Below are 22,803 nucleotides of genomic sequence, written 5' to 3'. Positions count from 1 at the left end.
TTCCAGTAATTTCACAATGTTGGAGAAGTGAATTAAAATTATCCTTCATCTAATTTTGCTTATAAATGAATTGCTGCGAAAGTGCTTTGAGAGATGGATGAAATCTAAATAATAAGCATCGGTTCTTTATGCTTTGCTCATCTTTTGCAAAATTACACATAATTTTCCTTGCTTACCAAGATTGGGAAAATGTAAGACTTTTCCACCAAAGTATGGCTAGAATTCAACATTCGATGGACAAGAATTTCCCTAAGAACAGTTCCAAGTGATAACTTTAGGGAAGACGTCAGCCGTCATTGATTGAGGAACCTGCGGAGATAAGTAGGAAGTTTCTCTTAAATAATCAAATTCTGTTTTCTGCCACATTTATATGTACTTTTACTCATTATCACTGTGGTGAGAGAATAACTCCGACCCAACCTAGTGTTTTATTCAGCATTTAATAGAACAAATATCATATAGTTATGATGTTTGCATGGGCAATGAAGTCGAAGCCGAACCAACTGATTTGCTGTCTTCTGCAGCTATTTGTGCTAGGAAGGGGAGATTCTTTGCTTTGACTTCCTCGAGACTTTTTGGTCGCTGCCATGGTTTGATTTTATCTGTTGTTAATGCATTTGTTAATCGTTTTTGAACCTAAAAGAAGGGATCAAATTTAGCATTACTTCACTATGAAGAAAATATTATCAAAAAAGACTATTCCAGCACAAGAAAATAGAAATCGCTTTCTCCGCAATAAGCCTACAAATAAAATAAGAGTTACGAAACAATAATTATATAAATGAAGCTAAATTATAAGAAATGCAAATTAACAAACATAAAGAAATGCATACTGTGAAATAATAAGCAGTGCAGACTGATGCAACATTTATTCCATCAACAGCTCCTTTAAAACGTTTCCAATACCATCCAATAAGTCCTAGCAAAATAGCGGTGCGATCCTGAAATTCATTTAGGGTATCTTTTATTTCGCTCTTTTGTCTCACGACAATTGCATTTGCTTACACTACTGAAAACAACTTTCTTTTTCCTTTTTAATTCCAAAGCTTTGTGTTATTTGACTTCACATAACTTGAAAAAACTCATACAAATCACCGCAGTAGCTTTTGTGCAGAGGGAGATGAAACCAGCAAAATATGAATTTAATTGCTTCATAAATGAACCGGTATTTATTCTGACAGGAGCAGATCATAATTTAAGTTTCGTTGATAAGATGACTTACCCAAGTCATCATTTGTTCGCTGCATCTGATCTGATAGCACAGATCCTTCGCATCTTTTCTATCTAACGAGTAATAAGTGACATAAGCTAGCGTACTCAACGGTCCAACAACAAAACTTGCCAGAAGAAATCGTCCCTGTAAGTGGAATGACATTCTTTCAAAGGAATTTACTGATACTCTCTCATCTTTGCCAATTTTGTAGTTTCAAATGACACATTAGCAACACTTTTCTTTTTACATTCTTTGTACAGAACAACAATAAATCTAGGTTCAACTGAAAAGAAAGTTAAAAAACGTTCAAGAAACCAATCAAGAAACGAACCCAATTATTTTACAGTACATGGAATATAGTTTTATTATTCATTTCCGAAACGGTTTTTAAAGCCGTACAAAGTTATTTGTGTATACCTGTATTTTTCGACATTTGCTTCTAATTATTTTAGCCGAATTATTGGTAGTTGTTTCGGGAGTTAAGTTTCTTAGAAGAAAGAGCCGGTATATTGGATGTGTTATGCAGCCACCTAAAAGGATGGTATCTTTAAAGAAAAGAAAAATTGAAAATGCTAGAATTTCAAAAGGAAATAGAAAGATCTGAAACACAGTGTCCAAAATAGTTTAATACCCGAAAATAGTGACAAGATTTCCAGACTCATCGGTTTCAAAAATGTTCTAAACATACCAACAAACGACAAAAATTCAGCAGCCTTAAAAGTCCCAAAAATTGTCAATTCAGTGTATGGAGATGGAACTGATATCAAATTATCTACTGTCAATTCAGATCGATGAAACTGCGAAAAATTGAACCACCATGGTCCCAACCCAAACATTTAAATCCAAGCAATGTGTCGACTCCTGAATTATAAAAGTTTACATCCTGCGCCATATTCAAAATGCTTGTTCTTCCAAAAAATCAGAAAAATTAGCGAAAATCTTAATATCAAAGCGATCATGTGATTTTGTAAAGGAGCAGATCACCATGGACTCTTCAGACCGTCAAAATACCTTAGCAAAGGTATTTTGACTTTATAAGGCAACTTGAATTATGCCTACCACTTACGCAGTTGGCAAATAAAAGACAATTGTTCAGTCTAGTAATTCAAAAAAAAGAGAATTTTTTCATAAATTTCTTTTAATATTTCACAGAAAGCAGTATTTGGAAAGTTTTGGCAATAGACAAATGGAGACACTACATGTTTCAGTTCAAATTTTATTCAATCAAAAATAAGGTAGACGAACGAAAAACAATGGCTTAAAACACCAAAAAATAAAAATACATTCAAAGAATTCCCCGCGTTCAGAAGTTGCTAGAAAGCATCTTTATTTACTGTTGCTAACTGAATCCAGTGCTCTGCGTAATTTCACCTGTTCTCGCTTAGAAAATGAACGGCAAATCTTTTTTTTTGTCTTTTTTATTCCATATTGTCGTTGTACTTCCAATGCTGCCATTTCCTGTAGAAATTTAAGTTAAATGAGAACTGATAAGAAAAAGAGAAGTGAATTAGCCAGCTAATGTTTAAAAAAACTACATTGCGCAGAAAAAGCAAGTGCATAGAATTGCTACTCAGACAACGACCTTAACACTTAAAATAGAAGAATGAAAGAATACTAGCTGTACGACGCCACATATCTTTAGTAAGCATGACTCACATAGAAGTAAAGGCCGTCACAAAAGCCATCATAATTTCAGTAGTCTTATTAAGGAAATTCTACAGAGCTGCATGGAAAACTTCTATACAACAAAAAACTTACTATGCGATGTTTTTTAACACGTTGTGCCGTTGCTTTTCTCTCTATCCTCACTTTTTCCATATGTACTGTATCTAGTATTTCCATGAATCGATTTATCTAAAGCACTATTATAGATCAATTCATAATCATCTTGAAATTATTTTAGATAATATTTAGATAAAATAAAAATTGTTTTAAATAATACAAGACACTACAAAAATTTGTATAGAAAACACGAGTTCACCCTGCTTTCATGCGGCTCTAATATAATTGCATTATGCTTCTCCACAAGCTTGTCACCCGTCTTCTTGATTTCTTTCGCAACTTTTGGTTTTAATCGATATGGTAGTTGCTTCTGGAGTGTTTTTGGAATAAGCAACGGTGCCGGATTAAATGGTCGCCTTTCCACTGGCTGCAAAAAGACCAGAATTGATAAGAAAAAATGTTCTATCATAATAATGTTCACAAATTAAGAAAAATTGTCAAAGAAACTCTTGAAAACAAAGTCCTTACTTTGTAAAATGAATCCATCTTCAACGGCGGTTTCAAACCCATTTCAAAACGTAAGCGACCTACTGTTCTCATACCCACCCATTCTTGATTCAATGGTAATAAAAGATCTGTTAGAGGAGTATAGAAATGAGGTACAGGCACAGATACCTGAAAACAAAATGTAGTGCAGTACTGATTCTTAAATTAGAAGATAGCAAACGAAATCAGTAACATATACTGTCAGCAATTTTTAAATCAATACTTGTTGAAGAAAAAGATAAAAGAATTATTCACCCAAGCGCGAAGAAAAACTATATCGCTCATGAGAATTTTGTCCTCAAAAGTTCCCCGAAACGCACCAGCTGGCTCACGTAACGCTTTTTTGATTTGACCACGAATACCACTAACTGTGCGTATAATACCGCCTTCAAATTTTGCTACTTCCAATACAGTGTTAAACATTCCCTGAAAGGGTCAAGCCATGCAATCATACCTCCGAAAACAACATCGCTCAAGAAAGTTGCGTTTGAAGAAGTTGTGGCATAAACAAATGTAGTAAAATAATAAATACGGCGAATAAACGACTCAAAAGAAATAGAGGAACCTTGACAAAAGCCGACTTCTTGAATATCCGATATGGATGACCAATAAGCTTCAGTTTTTTCACAACTTGGAAGGCCTTATCTAGATTCAATACAACACCTGTTGCAGCAATCCTAAAGCCTTTCTGAAAGAAGATGGAAGAAGATAAAGCTTTTCTGAAAGAAGAAATATTCAACTTCATCTTTATGAAATCATTTACAAATTAAATAAATTCTGAGTTTAAAATATGACCTCATGTAAGGATCACAAATTAAATTTTTTTAACACATATACTAAAATCTCGTTAACATATGTGTTTAGTCCAACTCAATAATATATTCACAAACCACATTTCTACTTAGCGATTGTACAGCAAGGAATCCTGTGTTCTGTGCTGTTATTGGTCCCCAAAAGACTGCCTGACAGAACATATGCTCTGGCGTGTATTTCAAGAAACGCTGTCTCATGTTATGGTCCTGTATCGAATATATGACCTGAAACCTCAAAATTATTTAAAGGTTACTTATATACAGTAAGATCTATTATCAAAAGAGGAAAAAGGAAAAATCAAAAAAAATTGTAGACTTCGAAGCAATAATGTTTCAAGACAAGATTGTAAAATCTAAAACAATTTTACTTGAATTTTTTTCCTTCAGAATATGTAATGTACAAAGTCTATGAAGAAACAAAGAGAGGAAATGACTAACAACAGTTTGAAATCGCCTCCAACCACATGATATAATAAGAGGGTCTCGTGACTTCAACAACCGCTCATACCATCTGTGTTTCTTCACTCGCACCTGGAAATCAAAATTTGAGATCAGTATGAAGATCTGTGACTTATAAAAACCCATAACATAATAAAATGCAACAATAGAACCATTTATGAATAACATCCATGACAAAAGCAAAATGAAAGAAAATGTACTTGTACAGAACCAATATTCTGTTCACCGGTAAGAAGGCCACCTATAATACATGGCCTGGTTGGATCGAAATGCTGTAAAAATTCCATATGTACATCTTCGAATTCTATTCGAACATATAACCCCGGTCGGAAACCTTCTAACTGTAACCGAGCTGTTTCATCCATCTCTTCAAAGACTGACTTATTGAGCTGAAAGAAATTAGTAATTTAATTTCTCAGTTGGTTTGAATCAAAAACTGGTTTTACAGTAACGCTAACTACTTGAGAATCGCAAATAGCTTCTGTTAATTTAAACTAAATCAAATTCGAAAGTTATTACATAGTAAATACTAAAAAATATAGCACACCTTCGACTGCTCTTCAAGCTCTTCTTTCAGTTGTACGTAATGTTTGTTGGCTTCGTCATATTCAGCGTTGAAACGGCTTTTCAACTTTTCTTTCTCAATTTTTCTTTTTTTAGCTGCTTCCTCGTCACTTCTCCCTGTTACTGCTGCAGGATCTATATTTTCTCCAGTTTCGTCAACATGGTCAATCTCATCTTCACTAGCTGTAAAAAGAAGATTAGAAAACTTGAAAACTTTTCTTTTATCTTATCACTTGATACGATAGAAGAAAAGAAACAACACTTGCCTTCGATAGAAGGGTCGTAATCTTTGTCGTTTATACCAGAACCACCTCTTTCACCTGAAATACGCTTTTCTGAACAGAAAGTTGATTATCAAGTGATTAATCGATAGATCGAACAATAATGGCAGTGTTCTTCAGAACTGCTGCATAACTCATACCTATTTCACTCTATTTCTATAATTTTACTTATAACATTACCATCTTCTAATTGCATAATAGCATCTTCGTCAGGACTCCAATTTCCCGTAACAAAGCAATCCGCAATCGATGCACGAACCTAAATGAAATAAGATTTAATGTAGTAAAAAGGATAAAAAACAATTTTCACTACGAAAACTTATGTTTCCTAAGTTTTCAAATAAGCTTTTCATATGCTAGTAAGAAATTATAAAAGCATTATTTTTACTACATTTAATACAAAGTAAACATTTAACATGCATGAACAAACCTCAAAATCATCCCAGTCACGTTGATTAAATAGCTGTTGGGATGTAATTGTTGACGGTTTATGATAGAGAAAACCATCTTCCTGTAAAAAAAAAAATATAGTAATAATGAACAAAATATCCACTGTACTCAAGCACATCATTAGATTCCAACAGTAAAGCGATAAAATGAACATTCCAATTCTTGAAACAATAACTTAAGAAAACTAACCAAGTTATCAATAGTATTCTTTGATCGAGTCAAGACTTTAAAAAGGCCACCAAGTACTTGATCTTGTTTTTCTTCATTCTGATCATGCAGGTCTAACGATAAGAATGATTATTACCACATTACTCATCTTTCGAGTTCCACGTTAATATCAAGTTTCAAAAAGAAAAAAAAAGAAAAAAAAAACCCATTGCAATCTAATTTAATGTTATATTCTTAAAGCTTAACATTGATTGTATCTATGCGACAGAGTATGGCTTCATATATGTATCAGCGTTTCTCATATAAAACAACTAACAAAAGAGGATATGGAAATATATTTCGGGACATCATGTATTTATCACTGTGGAAGAAAAACTCACCAGAATCAGAGTACACAACTTTAGCATAGTTCAGTCTCGTCGATTTTTTTTCACTGTATAATAATTTTGCTCGCATACAAAGTTCAGACCAACGCTTAATGCCCTTTTCTTCATAACCTTTCTCATTCTTTTCATTCTCAGTTACATCACTTTCAATGTCTGAATCGTCAAAGTCACTCGATTCTTCATCAGTGCTTTCCATTTCGTCCTTCGTATAACAATCTAATTATAGAAAATATCTGGTTAAAAAGTCAGTAGTTCGCATGAATTATCTTTTATTATTGAAAGATAATTTTATAATTTTTTACACCATGTATTTATCACTGTGGAAGAAAAACTCATCAGAAAAAAATAATTTTTTACAGTTTATGAAATCACATCTTCTGAGTTTCCTGAATAAATTAATTAAAATCTCTCACCACCATCATCCATTTCACTTCCACTCTCGCTATGAGGTATAGTGACTTGGGAATTTGTAACCACTTTCAATGCTGTTTTATGCATCTTATCATCAATACCCTCTTTAACATTTTCCAATATTTCAACGAGTTCGTGTCGAGTTTTCTTATATAAATGTGAACCACCCGTTTCAATATAAATAGCATCCTGAAGCAAAACACTGTTTGAAAAACAAGAGTTGTGCTGGAACTCATAAAAATGAAAAAGATAATTTCTGTCCTGACGAGATACAGCAAATTAATAGAAAGAGTAGGAAATGATAAATAAAAACTTCCAGAAAGGTTCATTCCAAAACCAAACGCTGAAACTCGAGAATCCCATCAAATTAGCGTCAGCGAGAATTTTAGTAAATTACTATTTAACTTATTCGTTAATGCATTTTCAAATTTCACGTTTTCTGATTAACCATACAGCAACAAAAAAAAAAAAAAAAAATCATCTATTCGAATTATCTCTTTCAAAGCCTGTCAAAAGACTATTGGATAAAGATATTTAAATTTATCTGAATAGGATATGCATGAAATATGGTACCCATTTCTTTCGATCGACATGAAAAAAGAAAAAAAAATGCAATGAAAAGTTACTTTGTCGTAAACGATACCACCAAGACCAGAAAACGGAGCATAAATAATACGCTCTTTTTCATTCAGTGAACGTTTCATCTTTTCCTTTGATGGCAGCGGACACGGATCCGGTAAAACTGTCACCTATACGTAATTGAAATGCTTAATTATAATATCGTTACTGGCTACTTCTAGGAAAAAATAAAAAATAAGACTGAGTAAAAAAAAAAAAAACACTTGGTAATTACGAGATAATCCAAACATACATCTTTTATGATTAAATCGCCTATTCCAGGAATATGCACAGCAGAACGATTTTTGAGAAACGTCCCACGTACCCAACCATACAACGAAATCGTACGGTTAGCCAATGGCTTTTCGCGAAGTAACTTAAAGTTGAAATTGAAATTAATTCTAAAATAATGTATTGCAATCAGATTTACAATTGTGGGAATATCTGTAAATCTGCCAATATAGTCTTGTTTCGAAATAAGCAATATGCGTAGCTAGCCAACATTTGCTTACGGCAGCAGAAATAAATTGTTTTTGTCCACATTTAACATGAAATATACATATATAATCATAATTGTTAGCGAAACTTTAAAATTCATAAATCTATTATTCAGAATGCCAAAATAACCGAAGAACTTCATTTTTGGCCCATGTTAATATACCTCTGGGTCGGTCAAATCTTCGTAACGATCACAATAAATATACGGATGACTAGTTCTCCACACTAAAGGACGAAACTTCATGACAGATATGAAACGTGCAAGATTTCGAATTTCATTTCTTAAATATTGCTCATTGATCATTCCCGACAGGTAAAATAGTTTTGCACCCTGTAAAGATGATACACCACACTATCAATTCTGAGATAAGAATGAGCAGCAAGACAGAGGTAAAATTGTAAAATAACTTAAATGTACATCCAGTATTACTTATAATGAAAGTTATATATTGGATTCACGGAAGAAACTTTTGTTAATCTTAGTTAATGTCAGCTTTATTATTTTTTTGAGTACTTAATTCCAAAATATCAATACTCCTCATTACGACTAAATTCCCGAAATCCATTCAAAAGTCTGCATAACAGTGAGATATTCAGTAAAGCATAGCAATGAGGTATTCAGATCAAACATTAAAGTAATAACATATCATTCAAACAATAACCTGGTAAACTTCCGTCCAAAAGCGATGCTTCAGCAATTTCTTGGTACGTTTCAATTTCTCCTTCTTTTTAATTACATCGAGATGACTAAGAACACCCATGACTCGAGGCATTCCATGTACTTGACATATATTTAGAAATTCGAATGTCTCCATCTCAAATCCGTAAGAAGCATCCACCATCAACAAAACCTATAGTTATTTAACAATGAAAATCAAAAATGGAAAATCAATTTCCAAACAAACTTATATTACTTAGTACACTAACTTTTACACTTGTCATTTTATTGAAATGCGAGAGCGACAACACTTTATCTTTTCAAAATATGAAACATAAGTTATGAAAACCTTGACATTAAGTAGAAAGCCTTAGAATAGTATCGTTATGAAATAATTATTGAATATATAGGCTTTAAAAGTTATTTTACAAGGATCATTACTAGAAGATCTCGGTGACTAGTGCTAAGTAAAATACTTTTCAGGTTTATACTTTGCAATTGCAATACTAATATAGTTGATGAAAAAGAAAAGAATTACAAGGTCAACAACTTTCGCAATATCGATCATGGAGTTTAAATCATTATTCACTTCGACGAATGTCACTCGTCGAGTTTTGCCAGTAACAATTGTGATTGGTCCACGAATTTCAGTTATGGTATGTCTCACATAATGCTTTACTAGACACCGCAGCAACGTACTTTTTCCAACCTTAAAAAAAAAAAAAAACCGATAGGGTGAAAATATCCAACATTCATTCGGATTAAATACAATATAAAAGAAAACCAAACTGAGTAGTTCCAACTCGTGGCAGTGGAGTGTTTTTAGTCATAACCATGAATCCAGTAGTTAATTCATAATTATAAAAATGACTGCCTAATTTAAATTATGCTCACCTTTGAAGGACCAACGATTGCAACAATGACTGGAGGTGGCTCGACTGGACTGCGATCGACTACCGGTATATGTTTCTTCCTTTCATCCTTATCTGCTGCTCTGAAAAAGTACTAATAAACTTCTCCAAAGATTTAGAACTATTTATCACAAACTGTGTGAGATTTGGAAAGCAGTTCAAGCCTTTTCATACGAACAACTGGAATATTAATCACTTGAAAAGGTTTCCATAATTTTAACAAAAAAAAAAAAAAAATACCTGCGAATAGCGCGACTTGCTTTAACAGCAGACTGAAATGTGAAAGCTTTTGCGTTAACTCCATTTCCTTTTTTAACAGCTTTTTTCCTCGCTTTTCCACCAACTTTATGTACTAAATAGTTTCATGTCATTAGTATTGAAAACAAATATTAAGAACAAACGAAAATAAAGTTTATTTTCATAAGGGTACTCTCCTAAATTTATTTAGTACACAAACAACGATGCTTAAGGACAAATTGCTCATTTCGATATGGAAAGGAAATTTCAGCTTTATAGAATAAGAAACGCCATAAATTATCACTTAAAATCAATTCCTGCAGTTGTACTAATGCAGAAACTGCGGATAATACATTTCATTCACAATTTTCAGCAGTTAAGAACTTATTTTATATTATGGAGTTATTTACTATAGGTCATATTTCATGCATTTAAAAAACTGATTGATTTGCAGCAGTACTCTGATACGAATAACAGTACTTCTAACACCTTAAACTTCTAATCGCAAATCACAGCACCAAAATACACATCTTTAGTCACTTCAACAAACAATGAAAATTAAGCCAAACTCAGCAGTTACGGGAAAACAGCTTTACAGTCAAGAAATCCTTACCACACTTGCAAAAGGAAATCTTGTTAACCTGTATAGCGGGTACACTATGAAATAGCTACCTCTTCATGTAAAACTTTATCAAACATATTACCTCGATGGATTTTGTGATCCGATTTGCCAGTATTTTCATCCACTCCCATTACTTTGCAACCTTACCGAAACGGGCTGGAAATAAAGTTTGTTAGAAACGTTCTATTCCATATTTGCTGCGTCCTTAACAAATCGATAATCCTTACACTTGCTGACATACGAATTGCGAAGGAAGCAATTATCAAGACTGGCCAAAATTACAGAAGTTCTGTTCATCTTGAAATCCATTTTAGAATAGCCATGAAAGAATTCAGAATTCCTTCAGAAGTTTTATACACAAAACTAAGCTGTAACCCTTTAATAAAGAAATAAAAGCGCCTAGATCCAAACATAACATTTTCGAAAAAAACATTACTATGAGTTGGAAAGTTTATCATGCATAAATAACCTTTAAGCACAACGAAAAAAAAAAAAAAAAACAATTCTTTACAATTTGAAATTAGCTCAAATTTCACAAAGAGAAAAATCCACAGCGAGTAAAAGGATAAGCCGGATTTCTACAATAAATTAATGACAGGAAATTTTGAGGTTGACCAACTCAAGTTCAACAAAACTTCGAAAACTTTGAAACTAATATTCAGTTTCAGGAATTCTAAAAATAAACAAATCCTAAAGAATGAGTACATGAAGTCAATAAATTTTTTTCGAAAGCTTATAGCATATATAATAACTTACAATAAAAAAGACAAAAATTACTAGGACTCACCATTGAATGAACCATTGTTTGGTACTGAGGGAATTACTCCATTTCCAAATTTGTAAGAAATAAGAATTTTAACTGAGACACTCATCAACTTCTTATTTCAACTACGCAGTAATCGGACGATTCCATACCCAATAACAAAAATGAATTTTGACAATTCACAAATGGTTGTTTCTAGAACTTTTAATTTAAACAACGATAGAATAGAGTAATTAAAGGTCCAAGTTCGATTTGAAAGGAACAAAAGCGAATCAACACAAAACGAAGAGAAGGAACTGCAATGAAGCAGACTTAAGTTCAACTCCATCAACAATTCACGCAATAAATACAAAAAAGTTTCAATCTCTATACCAACCCATACAAATCTTATCCGTAACGAATAAGTACATAATAAAATTTTTATTATAATAAATATACATGAAGCAGAATTCAAATGATCTAAAACTGTAGCAGTAATATGAAGAAAGATTACTGCTAAAGTTGAATTATAGCAGATATGGTTTTTCAAAATATAAAGAAAAATATTTCTTCCGAATAATGTAAAAAAAAGAGCCATAAGAAATCAAATGAGCAATATCAGCAACCATTTACACAGTGATATTTAAACATGATATAATAAATTAGTTTTTCACATACAGTTATCAACTTTTATTTAAATAAATCGTTGGAAAAACTTCGGTATTAAAAACCGTCAGCACAAAAAACTCATTACTTATTACTAAACAAGCCATATGAAAAAAACAAACTATTAAGCACCTTAATTTTAAAAACGGAAAATACAACTGTATTCAAAAATACATGTAATTTATATTTATAAACCTCAGTCCGTTTTGGTCTTGTTGTTCGAGTGAGTTACGAAACCTCGCAGTTCATTATAATGTTCCAAATCTGGTGGACCACATGCAAAAGCCTGTATTGCAAGCGTAATGTGAGGAGCTTGAAAGCGTAGTTCTTCTAATTCTACCATTAAGTGGAGTGTGTATGAATCTAAAAAATTGCAAATTTCTATTTAGAACCTCACATGCTTCGGAAAATAAAAGACATAATTTTAGGATGCAACTTACCGACTTCAATATTTTCCGGCAGTTTATAGACATAAAAATATCCATTATGAGGTTTTTCGAGGGCTGACTTGATACCAATACTCCATTTCGAGCAACTTAATCTGAAACAGTTTGGAAATAGAGATGAAGATAATCTTCATAAAATAGTTTTTTTTTTCAAATATCTGAAACAATCTTTGAAGTGAAAAATAAAACTCTCAATAGCAAAATGAGTTAGTTTTAAAATTATACAAATGAAAAGCGTGAGTGAAAACAAACTAGTAAGAACTTACAGTGGCCTCGATGGAAGTAATTTAACAACAAAGCCATTTACATTTTGCATCTTTGCACAAAATATCTGTGGATTAGAAGCATCTGCTATTCTGTCTTCTCCTTTGTAGAATGTTGGTACAATGAAAAGTAACTTTAAAAAATTTATTAAGGTTTACTAAACATATAATGTAAAACAATTGTTATTTACACATATGTATCCTTAATACACAGTAAGTTTACTAATACTCAGTTCGAGAGACTTACCATTAACGGACATTTCTTCAGCTGTGGGTTACCATTGCGTGTCTTCGAAATATTTATATGAATTTTACGCTAAAAAATGCACATATTAGATAAAACAATGAACTTTATATTAAAAAAGTGTGCTGATCAAACGAAACAATGAACTTAAATCCCTAAAATCTCATAAAGAATTTATAATGTGGCTATGGTATACTATCTCGAAGGTTTCACTGTGGTCGACCTAAGATTCCTTTTTATAAAACGATGTAGTAGTAAGTTCGACTAAATAAAAGCGAATAAAAAGATGAGCTGGAAAAAATCACTTTATTAACAAACGCTAAGATTATGTATTTCAAACAAAATTCACATTTTTGGTCGTGAAATTCCGGGATGCATCTCTTCCTGAATCGCATGCTTTTGATAATCTTGCAAAATGCAAATCAGAAATAGCATGTACAGGTGTCCAAACACCTCTCACATACTTCCTGATCCATTGCATAAATATTTTTTCCAATGCATTAACTCGCGCGTGCAGGTAATCACATATCTACAACGTCTAACTGTTCGATTCTTTAGTATTATCACATCATAAAATTCCAGTAAGCAAAATTCTCACACATAATTTTCGAAATGAAACATACCGATGTGGTTGTTGGTGAATAGCCTGCAAGTTGTAGAGGTGTCGCCGAACGCTCTCTTAATGATATGTCTGCTCCATACCACAGAAGCAATTTTACCTAGAATGAAGTCACTCTTTATCTTTCAATAAGATTTTCAACAAATACGAATTAATTCCCTGTTATGAAACAGTTTACATCAATTTTATTCCAACATAACCCTTTAACTTTGTGTTATTTAATGATAGACTTCAAGATAAAACTTAGAAAAAACTTTTAAAAAAATTTAACCTCATCCCTTGTTGTAAAATACAGGAAAAAATCGCAAAATTGAGATAATTAAGATGAAATTGATGAAAAAATTTAAGATGAAAAAAATTTTCGTCACACTAAAACAAAACGTACTATTTCTAAGTTATTCCTCATAATTGCGTAATGTATTGGTGCACGCCCAGAATGGTCGAAGAAATCTGGCCAAGCTCCTGAAGAACTGCAGTCAATATTTAAATAACCAAATAAAAACTTTATGAAATTACTGAGTCAATAAACATTTGGAATGAAGAAAATGATTCCTTCGATTTTAAGACAATTTATAAAGTGTTAACTACTTTTAAAAGCTTATATTTTGAAAATTGAAGAACACTTTTCTTTATATCAACAAGTGTTTGTGCAAATTCATGTGAAAATGTATACCAAAATCCATCAAAGCTTGCATTTGACAAGGCTGTCCTGTAGCAGCTGCCAAATGCAAAGCAGTTTTTCCTGTTCTTTTTGTAGATGTAGCAAGTAAAATTCTCCGACTTTTCCACGGTAACATACTCAAAATCATTTTAATTAATCTGAAAAACATCATAAAAGATCTGTAAAAACCAATTCTATTTTTACATGGTGAGACAAATTAAAAAAATCAAATTAGGGTTTTATCACAAGGACAGATAAAAATAAAATTACTCTTGCAAGTGATATCATTGCTACCCACGTCAAGTAGTAAGATGTAGTAGAAAAAATTATCATGCAATCGACTATGAAGTTATTAAAATAGCTAGCATCGACCGCTAAGAATTATGAATAACAAATTATCTCATTCTGAACAAATCGTTAACAAAATTGAAAAGTAATTAAAACCTGCAGTAACCATGGTTTCTCATACTACATGGACGGTCGGTATTTTTGGTTGGTGAAAGGAGATGCAAAATAGATGTATTCTCTGATTTATCAAAGAATGCACAGATAACATTCTGAAAAGTTAAATATTTATGTTCTTTAATCCTATCGAAATGAAAATTTGTGACACTTCAATGTTTCACTAAAACAGCAATGAATAAAATAGTAACTAACATGAAACTTCTAATTTTATAGCTAACTTTAGCTCAACAATAGACTGTAATCAGAGCAGAAGTTTCATTCCCTAATAATTTTTACTATTAATACCGTAGGATTAATTTAAAGATATGCCATATACTTTCTCCTATACCCGTATTCACTCAACTAAATTGTATACATGCATAAATATCGCTCTACATGCTTTTATCTGAACTCGCCCAATGACTGCCACTAATTAAGTGATTCGAATATTACTAACGTTCATCACATGCTCCTTCAAATGATGTCCAGACATACGTTTATAATAATCACAACCAGCACTCTTTTTCAAAATTTGCAAAATACAGTTAAACATAATCATGAATTCTTCAATGTCACCATCAACAGCTGCGTTATAAAAACTTCGTATCCAATGAGTGAAGCGCTGGGCAAACTGAAACTTAAAATTGTGTCTTGAAAATGCAATTTTGGGAAAAGTTTAGCACTTCACAGAAGGTTTTTTCCTCCGTATTTGGTAAGCATGACTTTATAAAATTCGAACACCCCACCATCTTTAAAGATAATGCTAGTATCTTAGTCAAATATACTGTGATGCAAGTAATGAATATCGAGGATCATTATTACTAAAAAAGATTTCGTGACGAAGTTGGTTTCGCTATCCTTTACGTATGAACGCCTTAAAGCACCAGTGTGATAGAAAAATGACCAAATCGTCAAAAAATCAATAATTGCAATATATATACTATGCCTTGAATATCAACCTACCCTATTGCTGGTATCAGTCATATACAATAAATTCGACGCCTCCATTCCATCGACGCTCATAACTTCTTTTCTTACCATCCTAAAAACCTCGAATAAAACAATCAATCTTATCAAAAGTAAAAAACTTGGATATGAAACTTTTTCCAAAATCAAGCAAATGAAGATAAAAACAAACCAGGCTCCCAGTTTTGGACAAGAACCCATAACACTATCATTCAGTGTCTGAAATTACTTCACGATATAATTTATGCGAAGTGTGGTGGTTACGTATGTAGAAAAATGATTAAGTCGTCAGAATGTAATAAAGAAAAATACTAGGTGTTTCAACAAAATCAATAATTATCTTACATCTCATATACAATATTCTGATACAGCATCATTAATGTACATAAACTGGAAAACGCTTATCAAGTTAGTAATAAACTAAAGCCAGTGTTTATAATAAGTGAGAGTAATGGTAACCGTCCCAGTCCTCTTAACAAACGGAATAAAACTTGGTTTCCAAGATAAATTTTTCAGAATAAATGAGATTTTTAAACTTCTCATGAAATCGGTGAATTAAGCTATCCAACAATCAACCTCTAATGTTCCTCTTTTTGCGCCTTCATCGGCTGTGCATAAAAGGTTTCCTTCATTGGAAAGCATTTCATTTTGATCTGATGGCATGTCTCGTTTGTCCTGAAAAAACTTTTGGTGAGTCAAATGAACTTAAGTTCTAAGGTTAAAGTTGTTGAAATAATTTCCCTTTACAAATGGATAGATCATATCATGTACACGTGCGAAGAACGAAAAGAATAAAAGGGAAGAATTTCAATTTTTGGTTTGAAAAAGTAAAAGAGAGTAAATTATGACTTACTTTTTTACCTTGCTTCCGATTGCGCTTTCTCGATTTCTTTGCACTGATGCCTGGGCCTAGTAAGTGAGATTTTCAACATTACTCTGGTGCTAATATAATTGCAATCATTCGAAACCTTTCAGCTCTTTTATATCATTCGCTTACAAAATTCTGAATTAAGTTCTAGCACCTTTCATCCTAAGAAAGAAAACAAACCATTCCGTTCATCTATACCATTATCTGCTTCCAATATCTGCATATTTTTTCTGTCGTTGTTTAATTCCACAACTGATTCAGATGGTTCATCTAGTCCCATATTTGAAATCATCGAAATTCTCTTCATTACTTCACTGACAGAATCGTTGACTTTTCGACTTAGATTTCTAAAATATATAAGCAAATTTGACATTAAAGATTTTACTGAGAGTTTTTTTTTTTTTACTGAGACACTGCTTGCTTCCAATCATTCTGCTTCCAAAAGTAAGATGAAGTAAACAGACCAAAGATTTCGGGATGTGGAGAAAACATTTTTTTTTAGTAAACTTCGATAACTTACGATAAAATAATTCAAACTGCAATTAGTATGAACAACTGGGAAGAGAACTTGATATCATGAGGTCCTAGCTCACTGTTAGGCAAATATTTTGGCAACTTCGGTGAAATATTTATGACGACAGAAAATCCAGAGTGTAAAACCACCTGTCCACTTGTAGCTTCGATTCTTCAGAAGTCATCGTACTTCTTGAGTTGTTGTGTTCTGTCATGTCAACTTCATCCGAATCTACAGAACTACTTGATGAACTTGTATCCAGAGTTGAACCTGTTATGGAATCTCGACGCTGTAAATAGATATTTTAACTTAGATTTTTTTAGAGGACACCTCAATGTAAATGGTATCAATACAAAATGTGGAAATTAGTGTCCAGTAAGTACTAATTATCTGTCTGTAATTGTAGGGAAAAAATCATGAAATTCCATTACTGTTCTTATAACTGTATTTAGTGCGAAAAATGAATGAATCAATGAAAAATGAATAAAGTGCAAAAGTGAAAATTAGATGGCATCAACCTGTAAATCATAGGATAGAGCATGCTTGTGCTGCAATTCCGAACATATGTATTTAGATTTATTAACAGAATAATCTAAAATGAATATATTATTAGTAGAAACCTTCTCTTTGTCTTTCTTGTTCTTTGAATCATCTTCCTTTTTTCCATCTTTTTTCGTTGTTTTTATGAATTCTTCGATTTTTTCTTCATTCTCGTTGGTCTGTTCGTTCGATCTCATTGCAGCAAAACCAAAAAACAGAAAAAAAAATCTCGATCTAGGATGTTAACTTCATCCTTTACAATGTACATTAGACGATGAAAATGTTGCTGAAACGGAATGTCTTCATGCATCCCTACGAAATGCGTGTAACAGAAAAAACTTGACACTTGCATATTCCAAAAGAAAAAAAATAAAAAAATCATTAGATAATACATATAATAAGGTTTTTCTGATACTACCTTTAATGATTTGCAAGGGTTATTCGCGATTTATATTTCTGCATTCGTCGTTACCTACTCCAACTATAAGTATATGAAGGTACACATACACTAAAATATCCTTGTTTGTATTTAAGTATGAAGATAGGTTTTGTTGGAAGTATTGATTAAGTAGAAAGTATCGCATCAAAAATCAATCTACATATACTACTAATTACATGTAATTATTACATAAATCCAAGTGAGCACAACAGCCCGCCCTAAACAACAGCTTTGGGTATTATACTTCCTGTTAGTTGCATCTCGTCCTCATGCCTATTTCCCTTTGAGGGTCATTTGGAGGGTAGCATCGAGTATTGCTGTGGAACTTGTGTTTAGAGTGTGTATCGGTGTGGGTGACAGACGTGTAGTCAACGGACGCAGAACGACGTCATCACCTTAATCAACGAGCAAGAATGAATGATTAAGTTCAGTGATGCTAATGGATTAAGGTGGAAAAATGGCTGTTGGTAAGCATTCTCTGAGATATGGCGGAACTTTTGTCGATAGCTATCAAATCTGTCGCTAAGACTCCGATCCAAATTTTTTATTTTAAATTTCCGACTGAATCATTTTCGCTGTATCTCTGCGCAGAGGTACTGGATCTTATTCGTTGTCGTATGTTTCAGAACTTTTCAGAAAAACTCATTTTAGACCAGGTAGCGCATACAATATTCGATGTTATTTAATCTCGTTGCTTACTGGTGGCGATGGTATCATCCTTCTACAACAGGAATACATCTTTTTGTCGTTATGACAAAGTAAAGGATTACTGAATTCTTTTAAAAGCCTTCTCTCTTTGTAGATAATTCATTACTGTATGGATTGAGCGATTTTGTTGCGAAAGAAATACACTACCACTATCAGTTATGAATAACGGCAATGTACCGGATACAGTAACTGGTGGTAAAACTCTTGAACTCACCGAATATGATCGGGTGCCGTCTTATTTTACCTTCACTTATATCTGAATAGAAAGGATGAAAAAGGATGTACATAAAAGATCAAAGATAGTTGAAACAACTTATGAATTTAAAAATTTTTTTCTCCCGTTTTCATCTATTTTGTTTTTTGACTTTGTTCAGTACGTGGCACTTCCGGATTCACTTGGAGGAATGCGTTTTTTTAATAGTTCAACACAAAAAATGTTAGGTCTGTTCTTTATTAATTTGTTTGAAAAACATCTAATTTTTTTGCAGTTCCGACGTCCACACAAAGCCATTTCGGATTCGACAGAAATACGAATCAGTACACGGATGCTTTCATCCGAACTCTGTTGTCCAATATGCCTAGATTTGTTGACAACAACGATGACGACAAAAGTCATATTTTGATTTATGCATCTAATATTTAAGTTATTTTACCCTGAGTATTTTGGCACTTCCATTCTAATTGGCAAGTAACCGTTTTATGTTATAACTTTCACCGTGGTTCATAACTCCAGTATATTTATTTATAAATTTTGCATTTCCTTGACCTTTATTATCTAATTAGGATATTTTCTTATAGGAATGCTTGCATCGATTTTGCAGCGAATGTATCACAACTGCGTTACTCCGAGGCAATAAGGAATGTCCTACGTGTCGGAAAAAATTAGTGTCTAAACGGTCGCTTCGTCCTGATCCGAACTTTGATGCCTTAATTAATAAGGTTAACAGTTGCTTGTTTTATATATTGAAGAGCTGTTTGAAGTTTTAGTTTCATATAACCCCCGAGATTTTTGATTTTTTAAATTACTTTCACGCTACTGTAAATCATTAAAGATTTGGCCGGATCGGCAAATTTATGAACAAATGCAACAGAAAGCAATGGAAATGTTTCATCAACAAAGCAACGTAGAGGCACTGCAAAAGAGTATTGAAGCAGGCATGAAAGCGCAAGCTGCTAATCGTCGCCAACGTGTTCAGGGCTCATACGACTACGAAAGTTTGTTTTAGAACAGTTCACGGTTTTGAATGCACTTGTATTTAAACGTTTCTCCAACATCAACAATTTTGTTTCAGAAAGGAAACGGCGTCCTCGTAGTGATGTTCATGACCGTTCATATAATAATTCTCCTGACAGTAATTCACCGGAAGGCAGTGGTGAAGGCGATGAGAATGATTTGCATACAAGGTTCAACTCTATTTGCTGTTGGTATTATATTGTTGTTTTCTTGTTTTAAATATCATTTATTCAGACACGACGAATCGGTTTCTGGAGCACCCACCTCTACTAGCAGTATTGCTAACCTTGTTAGTGGTCAGTTTCTTACTGAAGTTGTAACTTTTCCGTTCTTGCTATTGGAAATAAATTTCTAAATTTTGCTTCAAGTGACTAGAGGATTACGAGAGCATTCTTTTCGTTGAAGTCATTCAAAAAACATTTCAGCTTATAAAAATGTTTTTAAAGTATGTAGCATCAATTAGAACAATTAGGCTTGATATCTTCTGTATCTATCTTGTAAGATTTCTGAAAAAAAATATCTCAGTAATTCAGCCTTTATAGCTGCTAATGGTACGGTCAGTTCACGAGCCCACTCTCACCGAGATATTTCAAGCAGCGGTACAGGTTTCTTTTTAAAGAATATTTTTGTCAAAGACAAATCACAAATGAGATGATATAATATTCATCTGTTTTAGATTCAGATTCACTCTCTTCGACCACTGATACTTCTGACACTACGGACACTTCTGACTCATCAAGCAGCATTTCAGCTCCCACGCGACCAAATTCTATTGCAAATTTGGTATTTTCATAGAAATGTTGTAAAATATGTTAGTTATGTTTTGTGAAATGTTTTGAAACTTCATTATAAAAGATTTATCTAGGACGGTCACCCTCTTGTTCCACCGCTTAATGCATGTACACTAAAAGATCGCATGCACAAATGGCTTGCTGAAAATCCGTCCTCACCTTTAACTCCCGATGAAGGGATGGGTGAACAACTAGAAAGACGAGTAAGTTTCATTTCCACTTTTTTTTTTGTTCGTATGCTTTATTTTGATTTCCATATTAGGCCTAGTTTGTTACAACAGAACAAAATTCATTTGACTGTGCGAAAATTTCCAGCTCGATGAAGATATTGACTTTGCGGTTACACGTACAGATGGTGAATTCATTGAGATTGAAGCCGAATTGTTACCTGCAAAATCACTATTCAAGCGACCAAGCGTAGCTTCATCGTTATTGAATCGACGTTACATTCGAACAAGAGAGGATACTACTAGTATCTTTCTGATCGTTTAAAGTTGAACTAAATAATTATCTTAGTTTTTGTTTCGTTTTATCTTTTATGGGGGCTTGTAAATCTAATCTTTTTTTATTAATTTGATATGTGTTGTCCATCAAAGACAGTCATGGATATGTTAAATATATTTGTGGTTTTTCCCATTTTCAGTGGAGCACCTTGGTGAATTCCTATACCAAGTATGCAGTGCAGAATATCGAGAAGGTCAGCAGAAAAATTCATCTGAGGGATCAAAGGATTTTTCCGTTGAAAATACTATTACTTCCTCTCCAGTGCAAAAGTCGTCTGCAAATGCTGTACAACGGCCCGAGCATTTCTATGTCTATGTAGGGTTTTTAAAAAAATTTTCATCTATTTCTACCACTTACACTTAACGCAGCATGTAGAAATACATTGTTCACCAGTATTGGTTATTAGGTATTCATAGATATTTTTACTGATGACTAATCGGTTAATAATCTTCAGAGCGGAAATTCTATTGTAATGGAAATTCTTTTAAAAATGAAGTTTTTTGAACAATTTCATAAGATTAAAATCTTTTAATGTGTTGTAGAGTCGCGTTGGCGGCCGAAGTGTGAATAAAATATTCGGCAATGAGACGGTTTTATCGGCATTACATACTCAAAGACGCGGGGATCATTTGATGATATTTTTTGATATTGCACCTTTGGATTTGCATAGCAAATCTGTGCTTGAAGAAGTTGTTTATGACGATTATTTGAAGTAGGAAGATTTTTGTTTCATTCTTCGGCTGCGTATAATGAAAAACATGTGACATATATTTTGCTACATGAAAGAATGTAAGTTGCTCTAGTTGTATGCAGTGACTTGCTGCTTGAGCAATGAAACATTTTCACTTGTAACAATTTGAAGTATCATGAACTGATAGTATGTTTCTAAGTAACTAAAGTAGTCGTTTGATAATATTCATTATTCAGCTATTATTGAAAAACTCGTGACACTGAAAATGTTACACTTATAATATACTTGCACTAAGGTTTTTGTGTTGCAATAAAGTAAGACTGTCCATTCATTTAGTCTAACCTAAGTTCTGAACGTTGATCTCGCATATCTCATAAAAGAGGCCTCATCGCCGACTATTAAATCACACTGTTCTCTTCATCCATCAATTAAGGAAGTGGTGGAATATGTAAGTGGATTAACTCTAGGATGATCAGAGTGATCATAATTTACCTACTAATCAATTTTCACACGTTGTACAGCTATTTGAACAGTTTTATATACTTGTAAAGTTTTCTTTGCTGTATGTCACTCCTATAGTGGTACATTTATCATGGTAATGCGTACCTGGTTCCTTTTTGATTTTTATGTAAAATAAAGGGCTTTCTTCATATATCTTCTATGATGCGTTATGACATGTTAAATCGAAGGTAATGATTTATTATCAGTACATAGGAATAATATGTTGCTATACTGCTATTATGATTCCTAACTTGGTCGACATTCCAATCTATCTGCCGGATATATCTTTTCATAATGGAATGTAGTAACTATTGGACAATGCATGTTTGACTACAGTAAATGTAGTGGCAGAAACGAGAGACAATTATACATCATTGCAAGTATTCCGCATACTACTGCATACAGC

At 32.9% G+C, this 22,803-nt stretch overlaps 4 protein-coding genes across 5 annotated transcripts; 1 reads left to right on the top strand and 3 right to left on the bottom strand.

Moving 5' to 3' along the window:
• Window positions 1-45: 45 nt before the first annotated feature.
• Window positions 46-2,049, bottom strand: Bm6948 (Uncharacterized protein; the record flags this gene model as incomplete). Of its 2 annotated transcripts, XM_043081686.1 has the most annotated exons (6): window positions 46-104; window positions 501-636; window positions 834-941; window positions 1,223-1,357; window positions 1,631-1,743; window positions 1,902-2,049. In XM_043081686.1, 6 exons carry the CDS (start codon window positions 2,047-2,049, stop codon window positions 46-48), a joined length of 699 nt encoding a protein of 232 aa, XP_042937620.1. The 2 variants fall into 2 exon arrangements, with proteins under 2 accessions (XP_042937620.1, XP_001902029.1); XM_001901994.2 differs by lacking the exon at window positions 46-104 and having other exon boundaries at window positions 463-636.
• A 490-nt stretch (window positions 2,050-2,539) lies between these two features.
• On the bottom strand, window positions 2,540-10,687 carry Bm6947 (Uncharacterized protein; the record flags this gene model as incomplete). The annotated part of the gene is made up of 24 exons (XM_043081685.1): window positions 2,540-2,671; window positions 2,972-3,067; window positions 3,195-3,362; window positions 3,464-3,610; window positions 3,737-3,907; window positions 4,047-4,169; window positions 4,372-4,518; window positions 4,732-4,824; window positions 4,953-5,141; window positions 5,300-5,499; window positions 5,577-5,636; window positions 5,778-5,856; window positions 6,028-6,108; window positions 6,237-6,328; window positions 6,596-6,817; window positions 7,015-7,201; window positions 7,639-7,761; window positions 7,884-8,006; window positions 8,292-8,459; window positions 8,791-8,979; window positions 9,325-9,495; window positions 9,681-9,780; window positions 9,938-10,049; window positions 10,639-10,687. The coding sequence occupies 24 exons, from the start codon at window positions 10,685-10,687 to the stop codon at window positions 2,540-2,542; spliced, it is 3,222 nt and encodes a 1,073-aa protein (XP_042937619.1).
• A 1,473-nt stretch (window positions 10,688-12,160) lies between these two features.
• Window positions 12,161-17,726, bottom strand: Bm10012 (Uncharacterized protein; the record flags this gene model as incomplete). Its single annotated transcript, XM_001901996.2, has 17 exons — window positions 12,161-12,327; window positions 12,405-12,505; window positions 12,677-12,807; window positions 12,921-12,989; window positions 13,267-13,446; window positions 13,541-13,636; window positions 13,922-13,998; window positions 14,210-14,355; window positions 14,642-14,754; window positions 15,099-15,272; window positions 15,605-15,683; window positions 15,780-15,826; window positions 16,184-16,282; window positions 16,461-16,516; window positions 16,656-16,822; window positions 17,139-17,278; window positions 17,610-17,726. The coding sequence occupies 17 exons, from the start codon at window positions 17,724-17,726 to the stop codon at window positions 12,161-12,163; spliced, it is 1,959 nt and encodes a 652-aa protein (XP_001902031.2).
• A 1,108-nt stretch (window positions 17,727-18,834) lies between these two features.
• On the top strand, window positions 18,835-21,921 carry Bm10013 (Uncharacterized protein; the record flags this gene model as incomplete). The annotated part of the gene is made up of 12 exons (XM_043081684.1): window positions 18,835-18,903; window positions 19,165-19,287; window positions 19,475-19,615; window positions 19,729-19,891; window positions 19,969-20,080; window positions 20,145-20,206; window positions 20,453-20,515; window positions 20,587-20,693; window positions 20,776-20,904; window positions 21,017-21,173; window positions 21,345-21,520; window positions 21,748-21,921. 12 exons carry the CDS (start codon window positions 18,835-18,837, stop codon window positions 21,919-21,921), a joined length of 1,476 nt encoding a protein of 491 aa, XP_042937618.1.
• Between the last annotated feature and the right edge of the window lie 882 nt (window positions 21,922-22,803).

The sequence above is a fragment of the Brugia malayi genome (assembly GCF_000002995.4).
Source record: "Brugia malayi strain FR3 genome assembly, contig: Bm_v4_Chr4_scaffold_001, whole genome shotgun sequence".
In the NCBI taxonomy this organism is placed as follows: Eukaryota; Metazoa; Nematoda; class Chromadorea; order Rhabditida; family Onchocercidae; genus Brugia; species Brugia malayi.
This window is presented reverse-complemented; position numbering and strand designations above follow the sequence as displayed.